Here is a 19,047-nt window from a genome sequence, read left to right as displayed (position 1 = left end):
CAGACTACGTAGCAGTCACAATTGCCTATTCATATATGATCTGGAGTACCTGTGAACACATGGCATAAATGGTTGCATTCCCCCATTATCTCTTTCTCATTAAAGAACATATATTGGTAAGTCTAAGAAATATTTGGATGTATTGGTGCAGATGCTGAAACAGGCCATCAAACAAGTCATACTAGGTATCCAGTTTAAATCAGTTTAATAATGTTCCTTACTGTGCAATTTGTTTGCTATGAAATATGTTAATATGATTTCTTTGTAAATCTCAAAGGCCCAGAGATCTTACTGATGCTTTCCCCCCTTCAATGCATGAAGTGCAGAAGTTGTCATTAAGGAGCTCTTTGAACTCCTAAATAACATACTATTGTTAAAGTACCGGTAGAATAACAGTTCACACTGGTCTGCTTCTGAATATGAAAAATTGCAAACATCAAAAGTGGCATTATGGCTGCAGTCCTCAAACCACTGCATACAATGACCCATTTCACATACCGGTATAACACTAACCAAATTATGGTTTAGTGTGTGAATGTGCAGGCTCCCAAAACACAGACCATGGCCACTTTGCTCCTCCTCTTAGCATGATTTCTGAACCTTGCTCAGTAACCAAATGTTTCTTCTTGGTTTACAGAACAACCATTATGTAGCATAGTAGCAGCAAGACCAGAGGAGGAGCAAAGCAGGCAGCGTCTTCCTTCCAGAGTCTGCATGATTGCACATTTGTGCTAAGCCATGATTTAGCTTAATGTTACACCCTACATTTACATTACCAAATCCTGTCTTAATAAGCCAGAGTATGTACAAGGTGAATTGCATCTGCCCACAGTGCCTTTTCTCCTGCTTCTCACAAGTGATGAAACAAGCCAAGAAACCACACTTAAGCATAGCTTCCCATTATGTGCAAGCTGGGAAACAATGGTTAATGGCTTCTAAACAACCCAGGATATGAACTCATGGATTAAAGTTGGTTATCAATTCTGGCTTGCTTGGAAGCCCTCCGAAGAAGAAGAAGAAGAAGAAGAAGAGGAGGAGGAGTTTGGATTTGACATCCCGCTTTATCACTCTCCTTCAAGAGTCTCAAAGCGGCTAACATTCTCCTTTCCCTTCCTCCCCCACAACAAACACTGTGAGGTGAGTGGGACTGAGAGACTTCAGAGAAGTGTGACTAGCCCAAGGTCACCCAGCAGCTGCATGTGGAGGAGCTCAGACATGAACCCAGTTCCCCAGATTATGAGTCCACTGCTCCTAACCACTACACCACACTGGCTCTAGTTAACTATGGCTACCTTGTTTGTTTCCCTACTTGTGTGAAGGGAAGAGAAAGGATGTGGCCCAAAGGAAAGCAGAGTAATATTTTGACACCAGCTTGGCTGCAGGAGTTGCCGAAAGGAGGCATACAAGGCACCATCCAACTGTATTAGGGACTCCACTCGGGATTTGTATAGGGTTTACGCCTTAACCTTTTCTTCTCACTAAGATATGCCACAAGGCAGCAGTGGTTTAGGATCAGAGTTTTCCTTCTCCTAGATGGGCTACCTTCTGAGGTAGACGAACCTCATGTGCCCCTCACTTCCATCTACAGCAAGTGCAGAAACCTCCTTCTTGACCATTGGACACCTCATTGGTCTCATTCCCTCAATCTGCTGGAGCCTAATCTTCACATGCAAGAGAAGTCTCTAACTCACTGATGGGTCTGGGAGGGATCACTGGGGGAGTCCGTTGTAATTGCTTTACATCTTGTAGGTTTCAATGAGATTATTAGAAAGTGAGTTGTTTCAAGATAACGCTGTGTCTCCTACAAATCTCAGTCTCATCATTTACTGGACCCAGCTGAAGCAGCATATATGATCATATATGATCTTTTCTTCCCAGGTTGTGTTCCTAGTGCAAAGCTGATAATGTTAATTATATCATGGCATCCTAATAAAATAAATGTTGTAGGTAAGGCAGCATCACTCATTAGATGAAATAGTTCTAACACGCTTTAAAACACCCGGTCAAAATCAAAAGCAGCGCTGCTTTTCAAGGACAGAAGGGTGAGTTGGCACACATGTGGGAGAAGATTTGCTCATTAGGGAAGGTTTTTTTATACGGTAACATATAATTAAGGTAATGGTCACAGCTTGCATGACAATAAACACCCTGGCAGTTGTTTGATTACTGCGTGGGTCAGAAGATCAGGTTTTTTTTCCTACAAGACGTATCCACATTAGTGAATAGGTTAGAAAGTAAATTATAGCTGCCTTTCGCAGGGTATTACTGTCAAGTCCCATTGTTTTGGTTCTGTTTCTACTGTACATCACCGGCAATATGGCTTCTGAAGGCTGCATGTGACAGGTTAGGCATTTTATCCTTTGAGTAAACAGTAATCGTGGTGTGAAGAAAGTGGGGCATTGGAGAATTTTTCCCATTCTTTGAGAACTCCACTCTTCCTTTTTAGTTTGCTCCAAGGGCTCTTTGGGGATACATATATTAAGCCCTTTAAATAGTTCATAATAAATCTGTGTCTCAGGCTGATTCTGACAGGTTTTTAAAGAGTCTTTTAAGAGAGAATCCTCAATCATTTGTTAATCCATGGGGTGATCTCCAGGCTTGGAGGAAGAGAGAGAGAAAAATCAACAGTGCAGGCTCCTGTGTAGTGAAAATGCAATGTCGAGGAAATGATAAATATGAGCAAAAACCGAAGGAACATTGTGCTGGAGGAGTTTTAGAAAATGTGGTGTGCCAAAATAGTTTTCTTCTCAATTAGTCCGTTTCCAGGCATAGATGCTACTAAGTCTGACTTGGAGAGAAATATCTTATAATTTATTGTCTGGCATATTCCTCTCCTTGTGTTGTGTCAAGGTGTGTTATAAACCAGAGCTTGCCTGAAGGAGGGACTGACAAAGTGTGTTAAACTTGCACAAAAGCCATTTGTGTGTATAAAGAGAAAAGCTAAAGCATGCGCCATTCGAGACATGTGATAAATTCTGCCAAAATACCTGCACGGTAGGCTAATTTTAAAAGGCCTTTCTTTGAGGAATGTGACAGCTGCTGATTGGTTTTGTCAAAGGTCTTGTGAAAATCCCCAGTAACAAAACAATCCTGTTCAGTTTGACAGGTGGTCTGTGGTTTGTTTGTTTTTTAATTTAAAAAAGAAAACCCACACCAAATAATGTGAATTGGTGTTTTCCAAGAAATGGACAAAGCGCTTACAGCATTTGAAGAAATATTACTCAGATTAATCAGATTAATTTACAGTGCATTCCCATACATTGTCTACTCGGAAGTAAGCAACCTGAGCTATGCATTCTCAAAACTCCCAAGCATTAGCACAGCCAGGTATAGTGAAGGACTAAGAGGATAATCTAGGAGCCAGGAAGCTTCGAGTTCAAATCTAACCTCAGCAATGATAAACTCATTGGTAAGCTGCTTAGCTTTTTGTCTGCCATTGGGTAGTAATAATAATATTGTATTAGCCTACAGGGCTCTTCTAAATATCACTGCAGTTGTTTGTTTGCTTGAGGATTTGTATTTGGTTAATTTTACTTATTTGTTTATTTTATTCAATTTCTATATCACCTTTCATCTGAGGATCACAGGGCAGTAAAAAACATATAACATAATAACAAACAATAATAATCACCCTAAGTTTAAAAGGCCATAGATTGTTTAATTAGCCAAAGGCCAGGGAGAAGAGGAATGTAATTTTGCATGTTTTCATAAATCCATTCCAGTGTTCTCCCACAGTTATCTGTGGTTTTTTTCAAAAAAAAAAAATCCATACCAAGCTTGATATTGATATTTAAATATGCCTAATTACATACTGTTTCATTAAAGAATTTTATAGAGCAATCAAAACTGAAAAGCAAACACACAAAAATGGCAAGAAAACAAACACAAACAGGAAGCACAAATAGAGATTAAGAAACACAGGGAATCGTTTAGACAAACCAATACGTGCTAGAATGTGGCAGTCTTAAAATGTTTGAAATTGTCAAGTTTTGATGTTTTTGTGAATTATGATATGTGGAAGAAATCGAATGAAGTTCAGGATAAGCCAGATGTATTCCAAAATAAAAGCTTTGTAGCACAATCCTGTCATAGATATGGAGTCCTCAGGGGAACAAGGCATTTGCAGTGAGTCTTCTGCCAGTGCCTTGCACTTCTTATATGAAAACACAGGACAACATTCTTGGATTGAAACAGGCCACAACTTCATTGATTACAGATGAAAGTGATTTGGCTCGGGCATTGGGTGATTTCCCACTCAGTCAGCCTGCCTTCTTCCTAGGGGGTCGATTCTGAGAAAGGGTGTCCCTGTGACTTAGGGAACACCTGGGCGGAATTGACTCCTTGTGGAGTGCTGTGGCCCTCAGCCCGCAATTGGACTTATGGATGAAAACACTTTCCCCTGGATCCCTTTAACAGGATACCCCAATTCCTGGAAGGGGGAGGCAAAGCCATACAACTCCCCCTTCTGATTACATACTATAAATCATACCCATACATCTCCTAAAGCCCACCCATGATTGGCCGATATGAGTAGGAGAATTGGAATTCCCCGACACCAGCAGCGAGCTGGTGCGCCACCACAACTGCCACCCACCAACAGGTTGAACAGAATTTTCTCTGCGGAACCACTATGACATGGTATTTTAACAATGTGCAGAACAGATCCTGAATAGTGCATGAATAGCCTTGGCAGGCAGTATGGTTTAGAACAGTGGTTCTCAAAGGGTGTGGCGCGCCACATGGGTGGCAGGAGAGGGTGGCAAGTGTGGTGGGAAGGTTCAAGGACAATCCAAGAAACATTTGCAGAATATTTATAGATATCCCATGATCGTATTATAAAGTTGTTGTGTTCTATGTTATAAATCAAGCACTGCTAGGATTTGTTTCTTTGGGTTTTCCAGTGCATTTCTTATCAATAAAACATTCAGGGTGGCGTGAGCAGATTTTTATTCTGAAAGCGTGGCCCAAAGAAAAAAGTTCGAGAACCACCCGTTTAGAATAAGAACTGCTGTTTTTGTTGGATTTAATAAGGCTTTAGGATTGGCACTTTGGTACTTGGTGTGTTGTGTGGCTTCTTCTGCAGAATCCCTCTCCAGACTCCAGACTCCAGGTCTGATCAGCCAAGAGGAAGCCAGCCTAGAGCAGCACTGAGGCAGCGCTGATGCTTCCTGGGATGGGTAGATGGCTGTGCGCTTTGATGAGAGCACCAGAGAAGCCCTCTGAATCAGCTGCAGTGATGCTACCGCCAGGAAATTCATGTTGATGCTCTGCACCACCTGCATCATTACCTCTTTTGGTGGTTTCTTTCTCTCTGTAGAAAACTCTTAATCCCCTTTGGAAGAGAGATTGGAAGGAAACTTATGAAGCTGCCTCACATTGAGTTGGTCTGCCTAGCTCTTTGTTGCAGTGATGGGACATTGCCAGCTCTATCTGGAGATGCCAGGTAGACCTGGTGCTCTCCCATTGAACTGTGGCCCTGCCCCAAAGGGGCCATAAGCAAAGTAATTAAGGCAGTAGGTATCTAGCTCCTGTTTAAATATTTGCACCCCCACTTAATCTGCCTTTCAAAGAAGATTACAACAAAATCCATCAGTGGAACCTCATGCTAGATGTTTAAAAATGTTTTTGTTGCAGCATGCTGGTCATTCTGCATAGTGAACGGTCTCCTTGTTTGTTTTGAGAGTCTTATACTGCTTGTTCTTCATTTTATTTAGGGAGAAATTTGAAACCCAAACGGTGCAATTTCTTCTACGATAAGTTTACACTCACAGCCAGTTTCCACTATTTCCTCTGCATTCTCATCACACTTCAAAATTGCTGAGCTGTTTTTGTTCGCAACTGACATTTTGAGAATGATGCTTTGGGAATTTCAAGACTGGAAATTTAAGCCTGAGTGGTAATAGTTTGAACTATTTTTCATGCTTGAGAAGAAGGGACTCAGTCTCACATCTTTAATTGTGGTAGTGGTTGTGATAGGGTTATCACAATGGCTGTCGTAGAAAGCTCCACAGTCAACTGCGTTGTTGCTGTTGTACATATGTAGAAATTCATAAAGCAGATACCACAGTGTATTAATCCTTGGTAAATATTTATACCTCAACAGCAGCCACTCTATGCACGTAACATAACCTCTAGGTAAGATATACATACATTTATCAAGTTACTAGCATAAATAATGTGTAATAGAACTCTTTCAAAAATAATACATTATGTTAACACAATTTATGATAAGGTATTTTTTAGCAACAGACATAGATAGAGGAATCCAGCTTAGATACTAACAGCCAGTTACTGCCCTTGGTTAGGCTACACAGACAATTCATGTATATAAAATAGTGTATTAAAGTAAACTTACAAAAGCAAAGAGCAATCATTGCAAATGTAATTTTTTCCCCTTCCTCTTTGGGATTCTAATTTTAAAAGCATTAAAGAAGACAGCTGCTCATGCTGTGATATGCGCTAAACAGCCTGAAGGATGGAAAAAAATATATTTGTAGCTCATAATAACTATTGACCTTTCTGATATACAATGTTCTCCGTGTTAGCTATTCTGTTCTATCAACAGTGAAGATTGAACATGACTTCTTAATAGAAAACATGGGGTTTCAAGCTGCCTTCACAAAGGTGTTTATGTATTGTTATTTTGTACTGTAGTACAAAGACTAAGTCCTGGTGCCCTTTGTCTGACATCATGTTGTAAAAAAAAACTGAGGGAAAGGGTCCTCACTCTTATGGACTGCTTTATAAGAGGAATTGGCCCATAACCATTTTATGATTGCGATAAAAACATTGCTACCCTCGATCCTGCATGGAGGTACAGAAAGTTGAATCCTAGAGCATCCCGAGAGCACGAAGTGCATTTTTCTTAAGAAATAGATCCCTCAAGTGGCAGCATTTATAGATGCTTTGCAGTAAGATGGAAAACAATCGCTTGCTTGTTGTTGTTGCCGTGGTAGTATTCATACTGTTTTGCTCTTTGTAGTGCCACAGCTTCCTGCATAATATCTTGTGTTGGGTGTCATGTACTTTCAAAGGCTAGCTTTATTATCTCCCATTCTCCCTCCTCCTCCACCACCACCACCACCCCTTGAACTCTTTACCGCTTTAGAGTCCTGTGCAGAAACACCCACTGGTAGCAGCTTGACTTTGTCATTATGCATATTTTCCGCAGAGTGGTGTCATCCAAACACTAGCTGTGTGAGCAGCATGAGGCAGTTTAAATGCTCTTCACTTCCTCAGGGGAGCCCCGCACCAAGAAGCATGCTCCTGCCTGGCATATGAAAATCTGGAATGGAAGCTCTTTTAGTATGTTCGGTAAATCACAAGCAGAGTGGCAATGGTAGGCAGCAGAAGCAGGATTTTTGTGGGCTTAAAAAAGAAAAGAAAAAAGACTTCTTATGTTCTTACGTTGTTCTCTTCTCCCCCATCCACCTCTCAGTTTATTTTATTTTAATGCCACTTTTAGTGGGCCAGTAGTGGCAGTACCAAATTACAGCCGTTTCCCCAACTCTGCTCTAGTCTAAAATGCTAGTTAATGATTCGCAGGATACTAAAGAAAAGCAGCAAAACTTCCCAACAGGATGAGAGTCCCTTGATTCTGTTAGGACAAAGTATATTACCATCTGGGTATATCTTTCAAATTCTCTTTATAACCACATATCCGCTCTTTAACATGAAGCAGTTACGATTTATAATAGCATTTCCAAAGGATTTTGCATCCCCATGTCCGTGTTCAAGAAAAATAAACTAAGTTGCGTTAATTTCGAAACATTTATTTGGCTCCTAAATAAGTGGTCCCTTGTGCAGGAACATGATTCACAACAAGTTCAGTGATATCTTTGCCTACAGAGGGTAAATGATGTAACTCATAATGGACATTAGCCTGGTTTGTACAACACACTAAACCAAAACCATGGCTTAGCATGGACATGCAAGCATGAGGGTCCCTAGAAACGGGTTTTTAGGGCTTGTTCCCTGTTTGCTGAATGCTCTCCTCAGAGAAACACGACTCGCACCAGAACTGTCCACATTTAGATGCCAGGCTAAGATATTCCACTTTATCCTGGCTTTAGGGTGTTATGCTGTAGGGTGATCTCTGGTTTCTTTGTTGTGCTAATCTTTTATTTGGATGGGATACCCGTAGTTACAGCTTGTGGTTTGTCTGGTTCATAGGCAATCCCATTTCTGGGATCTGGGTGGGTTCATATGGGAAAGGGTCGTCTTTCAGGTCTGGCCACATAAGGCTTCATATGTCAAAACCAGTACTTTGATCATCTCAGATAATGCATGTATTTCTGTTTTCCATTTAGATTTATGAAGTGTTAATTTCACTGGATGTTTTCTAGTTTTACCATTATTCAAAATAATATGCAAACCTTTTCACATTTCCAAACTACTCTTGTTTTAAGTATCAGTCTTGCATGCACACCTTTGCTATCATTTCTGTGCTAACAGACAGCATCCCATAACCCTGATAATTTCTGTTTGCCTTCTGCATACACTTGTTTGCTCTTTTCTTTTTTAAAAAAATCACGCTTGAAGAGTTACTAGAACTGTATGTTCTAGTATTATTATTTATTGAATTTATATACCGCCCTATACCCGAAGGTCTCAGGGCGGTTCACAGAACAAAATCAAAATATATAATCAAAATAAAAACAACAACTCAAAAACACCCCCCCCCAACACACACACAGAAAAAAACCCACATTTTAAAAGAGCATAGGATGTCAATCAAATCAACCAAAGGCCTACTTAAAAAGGAACGTTTTTGCCTGGTGCCTAAAGGTGTATAATGCTGTATAATGTGTATAATACATTTGAGTTCCATATTCGTATATATACAGATTCTTTCCTTAGCTTTTCAGGGAAGTGTCTACTAGGATTGCAAGATCACCTGAGTGCCTGTTCAAAAACCTAAAAAGATCATATAGGGTTGTTTTACTGATGAGCATTTGCTTTGCACTTTTCAACGGAGAATTTTATCTGCTCATTCATTGCGCACTCTTCCCATATCATGCTATCCTTGAGGATTTAAATGTCGGCCTGCATGCAACAGAACAACTTTTTCACATGCACCTGAGAATTGAAGTTTATAAATTAAGTGCTGCTCTGGCCTGATGCTAAGCACTCTGACCCACTCTGCCATTGAATGCTCAAAGATAATTAGAGCTATGAACTTCACTGCCAAGCCAGCCACACCTCCAATTGTCTTCCAACCACTGCTTCTCTAAGGAAATGAGAATATGGCAAGGAAAAATGTAGAGAGGGACTGACAACAACCTTTGCGATATTGCGAAAGGTTGAGCTCAGGTGCTGTTCTTTTTCCTAATCCCATGAGAAAACAGCAGCTCTCCCCCCCCCTCCCGCCACATGCACTCCCTCCTTGTAATAAATGTAATAATCATAGTGCAATTCTATATGTGCCATCAATAATGGATGCTTTAGTAGAGATTTCTGCATTGCAAGGGTTTGGACTAGATGACCCTTGGGGTCCTTCCCAACTCTGCGATTCTGTGCTTCTATTTGTCTATGCAAAAGTCAGTTCCACTGAGCTCAATTCAACTAACTCCCCGGTATGTGTAGGATTGTATAAGATTGTAACCGGGTGTTGCAGATATCTATTTATCTTTGAGAAAGTCCCATTCAATTCAATTGTATGTATTTGTGTGTATGCGTAGATCAGTGCCGGATTTACGTATAAGCCAAACAAACTATAGCTCAGGGCCCCACTTTCTTGGGCTCCCCCAGAAATACACTTCTTCTTAATTGTATTTCAGTTCAACAATTACTTGGATAAAATACATATTTTGTTTTGTGCAAATGGCTTTAGATACCTTTTAGGTCTGTAAATTACCATATAGTATATTGTCAGGGAACTGCCATCGGAGCCAGAGGGAGAGGGAGGGCTATAGAGGGATTCCGGAGAGCGTCCCGGGATGGGGAGAAGCAGCCCATCTTCTGGGGAAGGAAATCAGCGTAGCACCAGTGAAGAAGGGGGGCAGATGGGGGAGTCGGCGAGGTGGCTCCATGACTCCATGCTGGGGACCAGCGGGGAGAGCACGGGTCCTCCGCTGCCCACACCCTCCTTGCGCAGAAGGCTTCCGCGCAGGGAGAGTAGGCAGAGACTAGGCGTTCAAAGAGCTTCTTTGCTGGAAGAAGTTCAAGAAACGCCCACTGACGGATTCTGCCAGCGATTGAGACAGCCACGGGCGAGTGGCTGTCCGGACATAAAAGGTTCACTCAGGCAACCCAGCCAGGTGTGGCGCCGATTTACGCACGAGCAACCCCTAGAACCATCACACATATATTCAACACAAAAAAAAGCGACAATTTGTTGTTGACAAAGGACAGCTGGACATATAAAGGGCCCCATTACCTTCAGTAGCTTAGGGCCTCATCAAAGCTAAATCCAGAGCCCTGGCGTAGATAATTTGAACCCCATGCCATGATACGTAATTTGGCCTGATTTGGCAACCATATCTTGACAGCTAGCCGAATTGCAGACAAATCTAGCATATAGATTCTTCTATAGTGGTACCTCTGGTTACAAACGCTTCTGGTTACGAACGCTTTGGGTTATGAACTCCACTAACCTGGAAGTAGCTGCAACTGGTTGGGAACTTTGCCCCAGGATGCGAACAGAATCCAGGAGGCCCCATTAGCAAAAGTGCGCCTCAGGATAAGAACGGTTTCAGCTTAAGAACGGACCTCCAGAACGAATTAAGTTTGTAACCAGAGGTACCACTGTATAGGTTTGAGCCGAGGTATTTGTTTACTCTCAATCAGCCAGCCCCCGACTACCTTTTCAGTGGTGCAGTTCTGTTCCTCTGCTGTTCTTCTGGCTACCAGGATCATTTCAGGACTGCTGTGCTTCTCAGCCTTGTCTGTATTTATTGTCATGGTTATTGCTATGGGGTGGGTATGATTTCCATGGTCTGATTTATGAGATCAGTGTTGCTTCTCATGTGTGCAGTAGTCTACGGAGTGATTTATTGCAGTGATGGGTGGTAAATACTGAATCTCTCAAAATTCCATAAGCATATATTTCATCCTGGCTTCATTCAGATTATCAGACCCTTTTATATAATGGTGAGACATTATTAAATTACTTGAATAAAATTAGCGCTTAGAATGCATTCTATGAGAAGTGCAGCTTTCTGTTTCCCACCTTTTCTCTCTCTCCACAGCATGCTACTGTCCTTCTTGATTAGTACAATAATGAATGCGGACTTATTGTAAGTACAGTAAACCCTCAGCTTACGCAAGGGTTACATACCAGAGAAAGTGCCTAAAGCCCAAATCATGTATAACCAACACACGCTGGGTGCATTGGTGGGTGAGACTGCCAAAGTTTGGTTTTTTCCTGGGCACCCACCTCCTTTTAAAAAATAAAAAATTGAATATGCACAGGTTAAATGCACTTTAGGTTGTGAGTATAACCGTACAATAGTTGAAAAGGAAGAATCAGGGCTGTGTAACTCTCCTCCATATTTAGAAGATTACCATGAACAGCATTTCAGCATATTTTACTTGCTGCCTATGTTAGGTCATAATGTACTGGACTATAGCAACTGCATGTTTTAAGTTGATTCTAACATTTATTCACTCAGCAGGAAGAACACATGCTGTGGTTTCTTAATGTACACTTTAAGCACTGTACTGTAGAGTGTTGTATAATATCAGTAATAATTAATGGTGAGCCTCTCGCTGCCAGATCTGCTTATGACCCTTTTTGTGGTTTCAGGGTTCCAGTAACCTTGATCCTGATCATACATTTCCTTGCTTTGAAAGTTTCATTTCTTAGATGTTGCAAACATGATATTGCTGAATGGAACTGAAATGTTGAGGCCAGGTTTGTGGCATGGTTTCTGATGGCTTCACGTTTGTTCAGGTCTCCAAGGACTAACACCAATAAATGTGAAAGAGACAAACAGCAGATTGGCATACTTTTCCATTTCCACCAGGATGGAAGAAAAAATGCGCTAAATTAAGTCTAACCTTAAATGTATAATCTGTCCTTGGGAAGGAGAAAGGGGAAAAAAAAGGATATAGCATCTTCGAGCTCTCGGCATCCCTTACGAGAAAAAATTGGTTCTAAGGGTCTCTGATCTTGTGTTTTAGTAAAATAGAACTGCACGGCTGACTGACAGTTCTGATCTAAAGCATTTACGTTTAAGTTTTGATCTCTCTGCTTTTGATTAAAACTAATGAGCTCATTTAATTCAAAATGGGAATCTCTGATAAGAGAAATAAGGTTGATGTGATTGGATTAGAGGGGCAAATTAAACTCTTAGAGCAGAAGTTTGTGCTTATATAGTGTATTAAAAAGCTGTTGGCGTATTATGGCGTGTTAGATGATGAGAAAAATTTCATAGTAATTCATATTTAATCAGAAGAAATGAAAGTACTAAATATAACATGGCTCTGCTTTTCCCTCGAGTGATAAAGAGCTGTACATTTAAAATGACATGGAATTCATGCTCTCTAAAACAAAAAAAGCCCACTCTTAAGAGAGACACTAAAGAAAGGGGCATTCTTGTTATTGTATTCATCACAACAGAGCTAAAATGCCATAAACACAATGTAAATGTGGTCACATCAGTACAAGGTATATGCAAGGAAATATAACAAGAAAAGTCTTGCCTCATAACTAGCAATACTCTTTAAAGACACTAGTAAAACATTTTTTTTGGTTAATTTAAACTCCCTATACAGAAATATTGCCAATATGGCTGTTTTTTTATGAAGGCTTGCCCCACATTTAATTATTTTAGACAACGAAAGTGTATTTTTACATTTGATATTAAAATGATATAAGCTTTCTGGTGAGCAGGCTATGTTCTTATTTTCAGGGGGACAAATGAGTGTTGCCATTATCTCTCCCCAACTTCCAAACCATTTCCAGCTAATGAAAGAGCAAAGAGAGAAGCAGACCTCAAGAGTGAGAGTTGCAGTTTATTATCTGAAGATTGTCCAGTGCATTTTTTCTAGTAGTCTTACTTGAGAGCACTGGAGAAGGCCACATAGGACCAGTATAACTTACTAGGCAGACAATAAATTGCTTCTATCCACCACCAGCTTGAGGCTATCCTCTCTTTTTACTCTTCCTTAAAACACACACACACACCACCCACCTGGCTCCCTCTCTTTCCCTCCTAGTTATAGTCAAAGAAAGAGTTCCTAAGCAATCAGCCCAAGATAGTCTCTTGTTCTTTCCCCCTACCACAATCACCACCATCACCACAACACTGTTCATGCTGATCCTAGGGATAAACGTTAACAGTAGGAGCAGGTTTGCATTACCTCAACAGTGAGGAAATCAGCAGCTTCCATGTGATCCATCATCTGATGCAGGAGGTGGTTCTGGTTAACATATATTATTTTCACCCTTCCAGCCATACTATAGAGTAGATGCAGTGAAAGGAATGAGCAATATCGAGTAGTTATCCATATGAGACATCCAACTTCCTTTCCTCTTCCTCTTCCATCTTCTCCAGTGACAACTAGAATGGTGGTCCTGATCTAATTCAGGACGGGGGACGGATCCACAGCTGCCATTAAAAAATATATAGTGGGAGATCTATCATCAGGATCTCCCACTTCACATGAAGTAATTCAAAAGGATATTGTGAAAATGAAATTATCTATGAATTGTTTTATTTTGTTGTTGTTGTTTCTACTCTAGTGGAAGCCACAAGCCCCAGCCTACTTACAACGGACAACAATCTAGAGCGTTCTTTTTTCATCCGGATGAAATCTACCCTGACCAAGCGAGGTGTGCACATAAAATCTTCAGGATATAAGGTAAACATTGGTCTTGCCTCCTTAGGAGTAGTTAGAAGTTTCCTTTACTCTCAAAGAGGATTGTGGTGGCTGAAGAGCTAGCATACTTAAGCATACTTCTTATATCTGGATAGCTGCCAAAGTCTGAGCCTGGAAAGTTTGCCAAAGATTAAACAAGACTTTTAAAGTTAAGAACATTTCCGTAGGAAAAAGTACATGGATATTTTATTTATTTCCCATTGCTATTTCTATTTCTAAATGGCTGTTATCTCTCCCCCCCCCCTTTTGGAGGATGCAGTAGTCTGAAACTAATTAAATATCCCTGGAGGTTATGGCTGTCTTAAATCCAGTGACTGAGTAAATGGTGATCTGACCCACTAGTTTGAAGAAGTCAAAAATAACCATAGGAGGTGTGTGCAAAGTCCTTCCATCACATATCATACGGGATTAAAAACAAAAACAAAACACTGTAGCATTCTTCAGCCTCACTGTCTATCTGGAAAGACCTTGACTTACAACACAGTCCTATACATACCTACTCAGAAGTAATTTCCATTAAGTTCAGTGGGGCATTCTCAAATAACTGTGTGTAGCATTGCAGCCTTAGTAGCCCACAAAGAAGTAAATATTTAAGAATACCTGGAAATGACCCACTGAATGCAAATGACTTGCTTCTGTGGAAGCATGCATAGGGTTTACCTGTATGATTTAAAGGTTTATTGTCATTTTTTAAAAATCACATCCTGTTCATTGGATCTTACATGAACAGGACCTTACATATCATAGTCATTATTCTAAGGTGTCCTCTGTTTCCAGCCTGCCATTAGAATTATTCAAATTTTCCTGAATTTACATATGAGCCTTAAAAAGACCTATATGAGTAGATGTGACTTAAGGGCATCAGGAAACTGGCTTTAGTTATCACCACCCACCCCACCCCACCCAGCATTTATCACTGTCCATAAATAAAACATACCCGAGGTTTGCCTCTCCTTGTTTCCCTTGGGGTTAAGAATAAAGTAGCTCTTTAGTATAACCACAATTTTCAGTTTGAGCTCTTAACGTTTGTTTACAGTCTGTGCTGCTGTCCTGTTTTCTATTGTCCTGCAAGAGAGAGGAGCCTTGTCCAATCTTCCTGCTGGGGTCATCCAATACATATTTAAATCCAAGTTCACACATCCTTTTGCTTTGCTTTGCTTTGCTTTGCTTTGCGTTGTTCGTTGTTGTTTTGTTTTCCTGCAGTCCGTCAGGACAGCAAGACACACAAAACATTGGCTCATGGGGTAAAATGGCAGTATTAAATGGTTATTGATCTTTCAGCTAGTGGGGGGACCACAGAATACAGCAACAGTGACAAAGTGCAAACTTGGAAATGTCCAGGATTTGAAAATAATAGCAAAACTGACTACTTTCACTTCAGACAAGTGCCCAGGTAAAACCGAGGCTCTGCGCAGAAGCTTCAGGAATATTTAAGTACAATAATCCCTACTCTATTTTTCTTATACCTTTTAAAAATGAGAACCTTAATCTTATCTTACCCAGCGATAGCAGCATATAGAACACATTCTGGTACTGTTCTTTCTAAAGTGAATAGCATTTCTTTTTGGTTCACTGTCACATTTATATCCCACATTTCTTCCAAAGAGCTCAAGGTGATGTTCATGGTTCTCCTTCTCCCAGTTTTTATCCTCACAAGAACCCTTTGAGGTAGGCTAGGCTGAGAAGAGAGAGACGAGCCCAAGATCACCCAGTGAGCTTCGTGACTTCAAAGGGATTGAACCCTGGATTTCTGGATCCTAGTCCAACAGTCTTAACTTCTATTCTTCCCTGACTCTCACAGAGCATGAGCAGAGGTGTTTTTGTACCAAACAGGCTTGCATATTGTATGTGAGCACACGCATCAGCTGGCATGCTAAAGACATGTCTATAAGCAGGAAATGGTTGAGAAAACAAGGAAAGGTGTACACTGTGCAAATGAAGACCTTTCTTTTTTACTTTTAGACAATGTCCTCTGAAAAGATGAAGCATCTCTTCAGTTAGATACTGGCAGGTGGAACTGAGTTTCCACTCCAGAACACCTGATTTGAATGTAAACAATGCTTTTGAAGGTTTAAGAAGCTATCTGACAACAAGCCTTTTGTATATTTTTTAAAAAAAAAGAATTCCAAATTGAATATGCAATTTCCATATTGTCACCTGTTTCATATTCACACACCATGCTAAACTTACAGCAGTCCCCTTTCTTCTTAGGCAAATTGCCATCCATTGAAAGCATGGATGGGGAACCTTTGGTCCTCCAGTTCACACTGGACTACAGTTCCCATCATCCCTGATCATTGGCCATGCTGGCTGCAAATGATGGGAGTTGGAGTCGCCTCTTTCTCCGTGGTGTAAATGCTTCCTGTACTGTTTTAGTCACTACTGTTTAGCCTCTACATACAAATTAAGGATGAGATATGACATTCCTCTAGTCCTGTAGTTGTTCACTGAACTTGAGGGAGGTAATTTTTCATAGGAGGAAACCCTAGAACAAAAAGGAAGTTTGTCCAGCTACGTAGGGTGAATGGTGTGGAGACTTCCAAGAGAACAACTTCCAATAGGGTGGGGAGGAGCCCATGATCGGCTGGTATGCTTCCTTGAGTTTCTAGCCATGAGACAGATCTGAACAGTGAGCACAGCAGGAAGGAAGACTTCCTCCCGTTAGAGCCCAGGTGTGGACTCCTGGGGACATATGAGCCTCAGGAGAAACCTGGGCAGCTTGCGGAGCACGTATTTTGAATGCACTTTCAAGACTTGAAAGAATGCTGAACCATCCAGGATTTCAGCCCATGCCGAAAACTCACTCTGAATTGACAGAAGAAATTACTTTAGTGCTGACCCATCATAGTAACTGAGTAAACAAGTACATTGGCTATCATGTTCTCAGCAGCAAGTTACACATAACCTCAGGCATCTGTGAATGTGTGTTCTTGAAAGAGAAAATATTTGCTGCGATGCAGAGATCATTCTGGCCTTCAGCTGAGCCTCTGGTGGAATAAGGAAATGCCTTGGGATGTTTAGCCACCATGAAGGCAGCCGATGTGAGAGGACACCAGGGACATTTTATTTCAACAATTTATCCGTAGCACAGAAGATCTAAATATACACTTCACTAAAGTCTTAAAAGAATATATATATATATATATATATATATATATATATATATATATGATATATTATATATATGTGTGTGTGTGTGTGTGTGTGTATGGTATGAGCCAATGTCACAGACTGCTTTTGCAGACAGATTGGTTTTCTCTCGGTAAAAATCTGAAGAATTCCTTTTTAAAGGAATCTGTCAGACAAATGTCCAAAGCACCTGTGGAAAAAACACAGAAATCTTAATAATTAAACTTGTCTTTTGTCTTTTTAACAGTTAGTACTAATCATAGCACATTATCTTTAAAAGAGAGTGGGGGGGGACTGTTGATTTGATAAGCTCAGTGAAAACTAGAAATGCAAATGTTCAATCACAGGCAGACAGCCAAAATTTCAGTAATGGAGACTGAAAATTTGATTAATTTCTTTCCTATAAATCATCTCCCATGTACAGAAAAAATTGAAAAATGTTGAAAGCTGCAGAAATGGTTTCCACAAACAAGTCCTTATGCACCAAATTTAATTTTGTGCAGTGCTAATTTCCTGACATCCTAAAACTAGGTGTTGTATCATGGTTGTTTGTGGGGATGATTATAAGTAACTCAGTGATTTAATAAAGCGCTCTTAAAAGTTGCGCTAAGGACATAAGTCTTGTAGAATAAAGGGCAGGGGGGCATTTTCATGGGGAGGTGATGTCAGTTGAAGAGTGGGGCAAGATGAATTTTTTGTTTGTTTAACTAAAGTATTCTTATACCACCCTCTTGAAAAACACCTTGAGTATGTTCTGCCTAGGGGTTAAACCACAGAGCCTAGGACTAGGTTCGAATCCCCACGACGGGGTGAGCTCCCGTTGCTCGGTCCCTGCTCCTGCCAAACTAGCAGTTCGAAAGCACGTCAAAGTGCAAGCAGATAAATAGGTACCACTCCAGCGGGAAGGTAAACGGTGCTTCCGTGCGCTGCTCTGGTTCGCCAGAAGTGGCTTAGTCATGCTGGCCACATGACCCGGAAGCTGTATGCCGGCTCCCTCGGCCAATAAAGTGAGAAGAGCGCCACAACCCCAGAGTCGGCCATGACTGGACCTAATGGTCAGGGGTCCCTTTATCTTTACCCTATGTTCTGCCTTCATGCAGAACATACTCAAGACTATACAGCAAACAGCAGCTCATTTTAAGACGATATGATGCCTTTCTTTCTTTCTTTCTTTCTTTCTTTCTTTCTTTCTTTCTCACCTAGATAGCTCAGTCAGTAGAGCATGAGACTCTTAATCTCAGAGTCGTGGGTTCAAGCCCCATGTTGAGCAAAGGATTCCGGCATTGCAGGGGGTTGGACTAGATGACCCTTGTGGTCCCTTCCAACTCTACAATCCTATGATTCTAAGAATGTTAACAATGGGAAAGAGCTGTAGCTCAGTAGCAGAGCATCAGCTTTGCATGTAAATGTCCTGGGATGAGGCCCCAGTGTCTTCAGGTAGGATTAGGAGAGCCCTTGTCTGAAACCCTGCAGAGCCACAGCTAATCAATGTAGGCAGTACGGAGGGCATGGACTAATAAATTTGAATAATAATAATAATAATAATAATAATAATGGCATCTTCTAATGTTCATATCAACCATGTAAGCTACTAACAAGAACAAAAAAGACCAACAATATTTGTGACTTTGACATCACTAAATCAGCCCATATCTAGTGAGTCATCTAGAGATATAGGTAATCCTATAACCACAGATGTTTTGACCCATACACTCCTCTGAACTATCTAGGTACAGTGGTGCCTCACAAGATGAAATTAATTCGTTCGGCGAGTTTTTTCGTCTTGCGATTTTTCCGTCTTGCGAAGCACGGACTTTGGAAAGCTTCAAAAATCACCAAAGTCTTCAAAAACCTCAAAAAAGGCTACCACACCGCGTGCTATGAGTTGCTCCTTGAAGTGAATGCACGGTTTTAAGAAAAAGGAAACAAATTTGCAAGACAAAGGAAACAAACTTCCAAGACGTTTTCGTCTTGCGAAGCAAGACCATAGGGAAATCCGTCTTGCGAAGCAACTCAAAAAACGAAAAACTCTTTCATTTTGCAAGTTTTTCGTCTTACGATGCATTCGTCTTGCGAGGTACCACTGTATCTGAG

General features: G+C 40.8%; 1 protein-coding gene across 11 annotated transcripts in view; it reads left to right on the top strand.

Annotated features, from left to right (window-relative positions):
• NPAS3 (neuronal PAS domain protein 3) overlaps positions 1-19,047 on the top strand; it is a 637,919-nt gene that overhangs the window by 573,315 nt on the left and 45,557 nt on the right. For all 11 annotated transcript variants that reach the window (XM_079954436.1, XM_079954435.1, XM_079954432.1 and 8 more), the window contains one exon: positions 13,688-13,806. In XM_079954436.1, the coding sequence (XP_079810562.1) occupies positions 13,688-13,806 (119 nt within the window). The remainder of the gene's footprint in view (positions 1-13,687; positions 13,807-19,047) is intronic.

Source organism: Podarcis cretensis (genome assembly GCF_951804945.1).
Source record: "Podarcis cretensis genome assembly, chromosome: 1".
In the NCBI taxonomy this organism is placed as follows: Eukaryota; Metazoa; Chordata; class Lepidosauria; order Squamata; family Lacertidae; genus Podarcis; species Podarcis cretensis.
The sequence above is the reverse complement of the archived record's forward strand: the minus strand, read 5'-3'. Positions and strand labels throughout refer to the sequence as shown.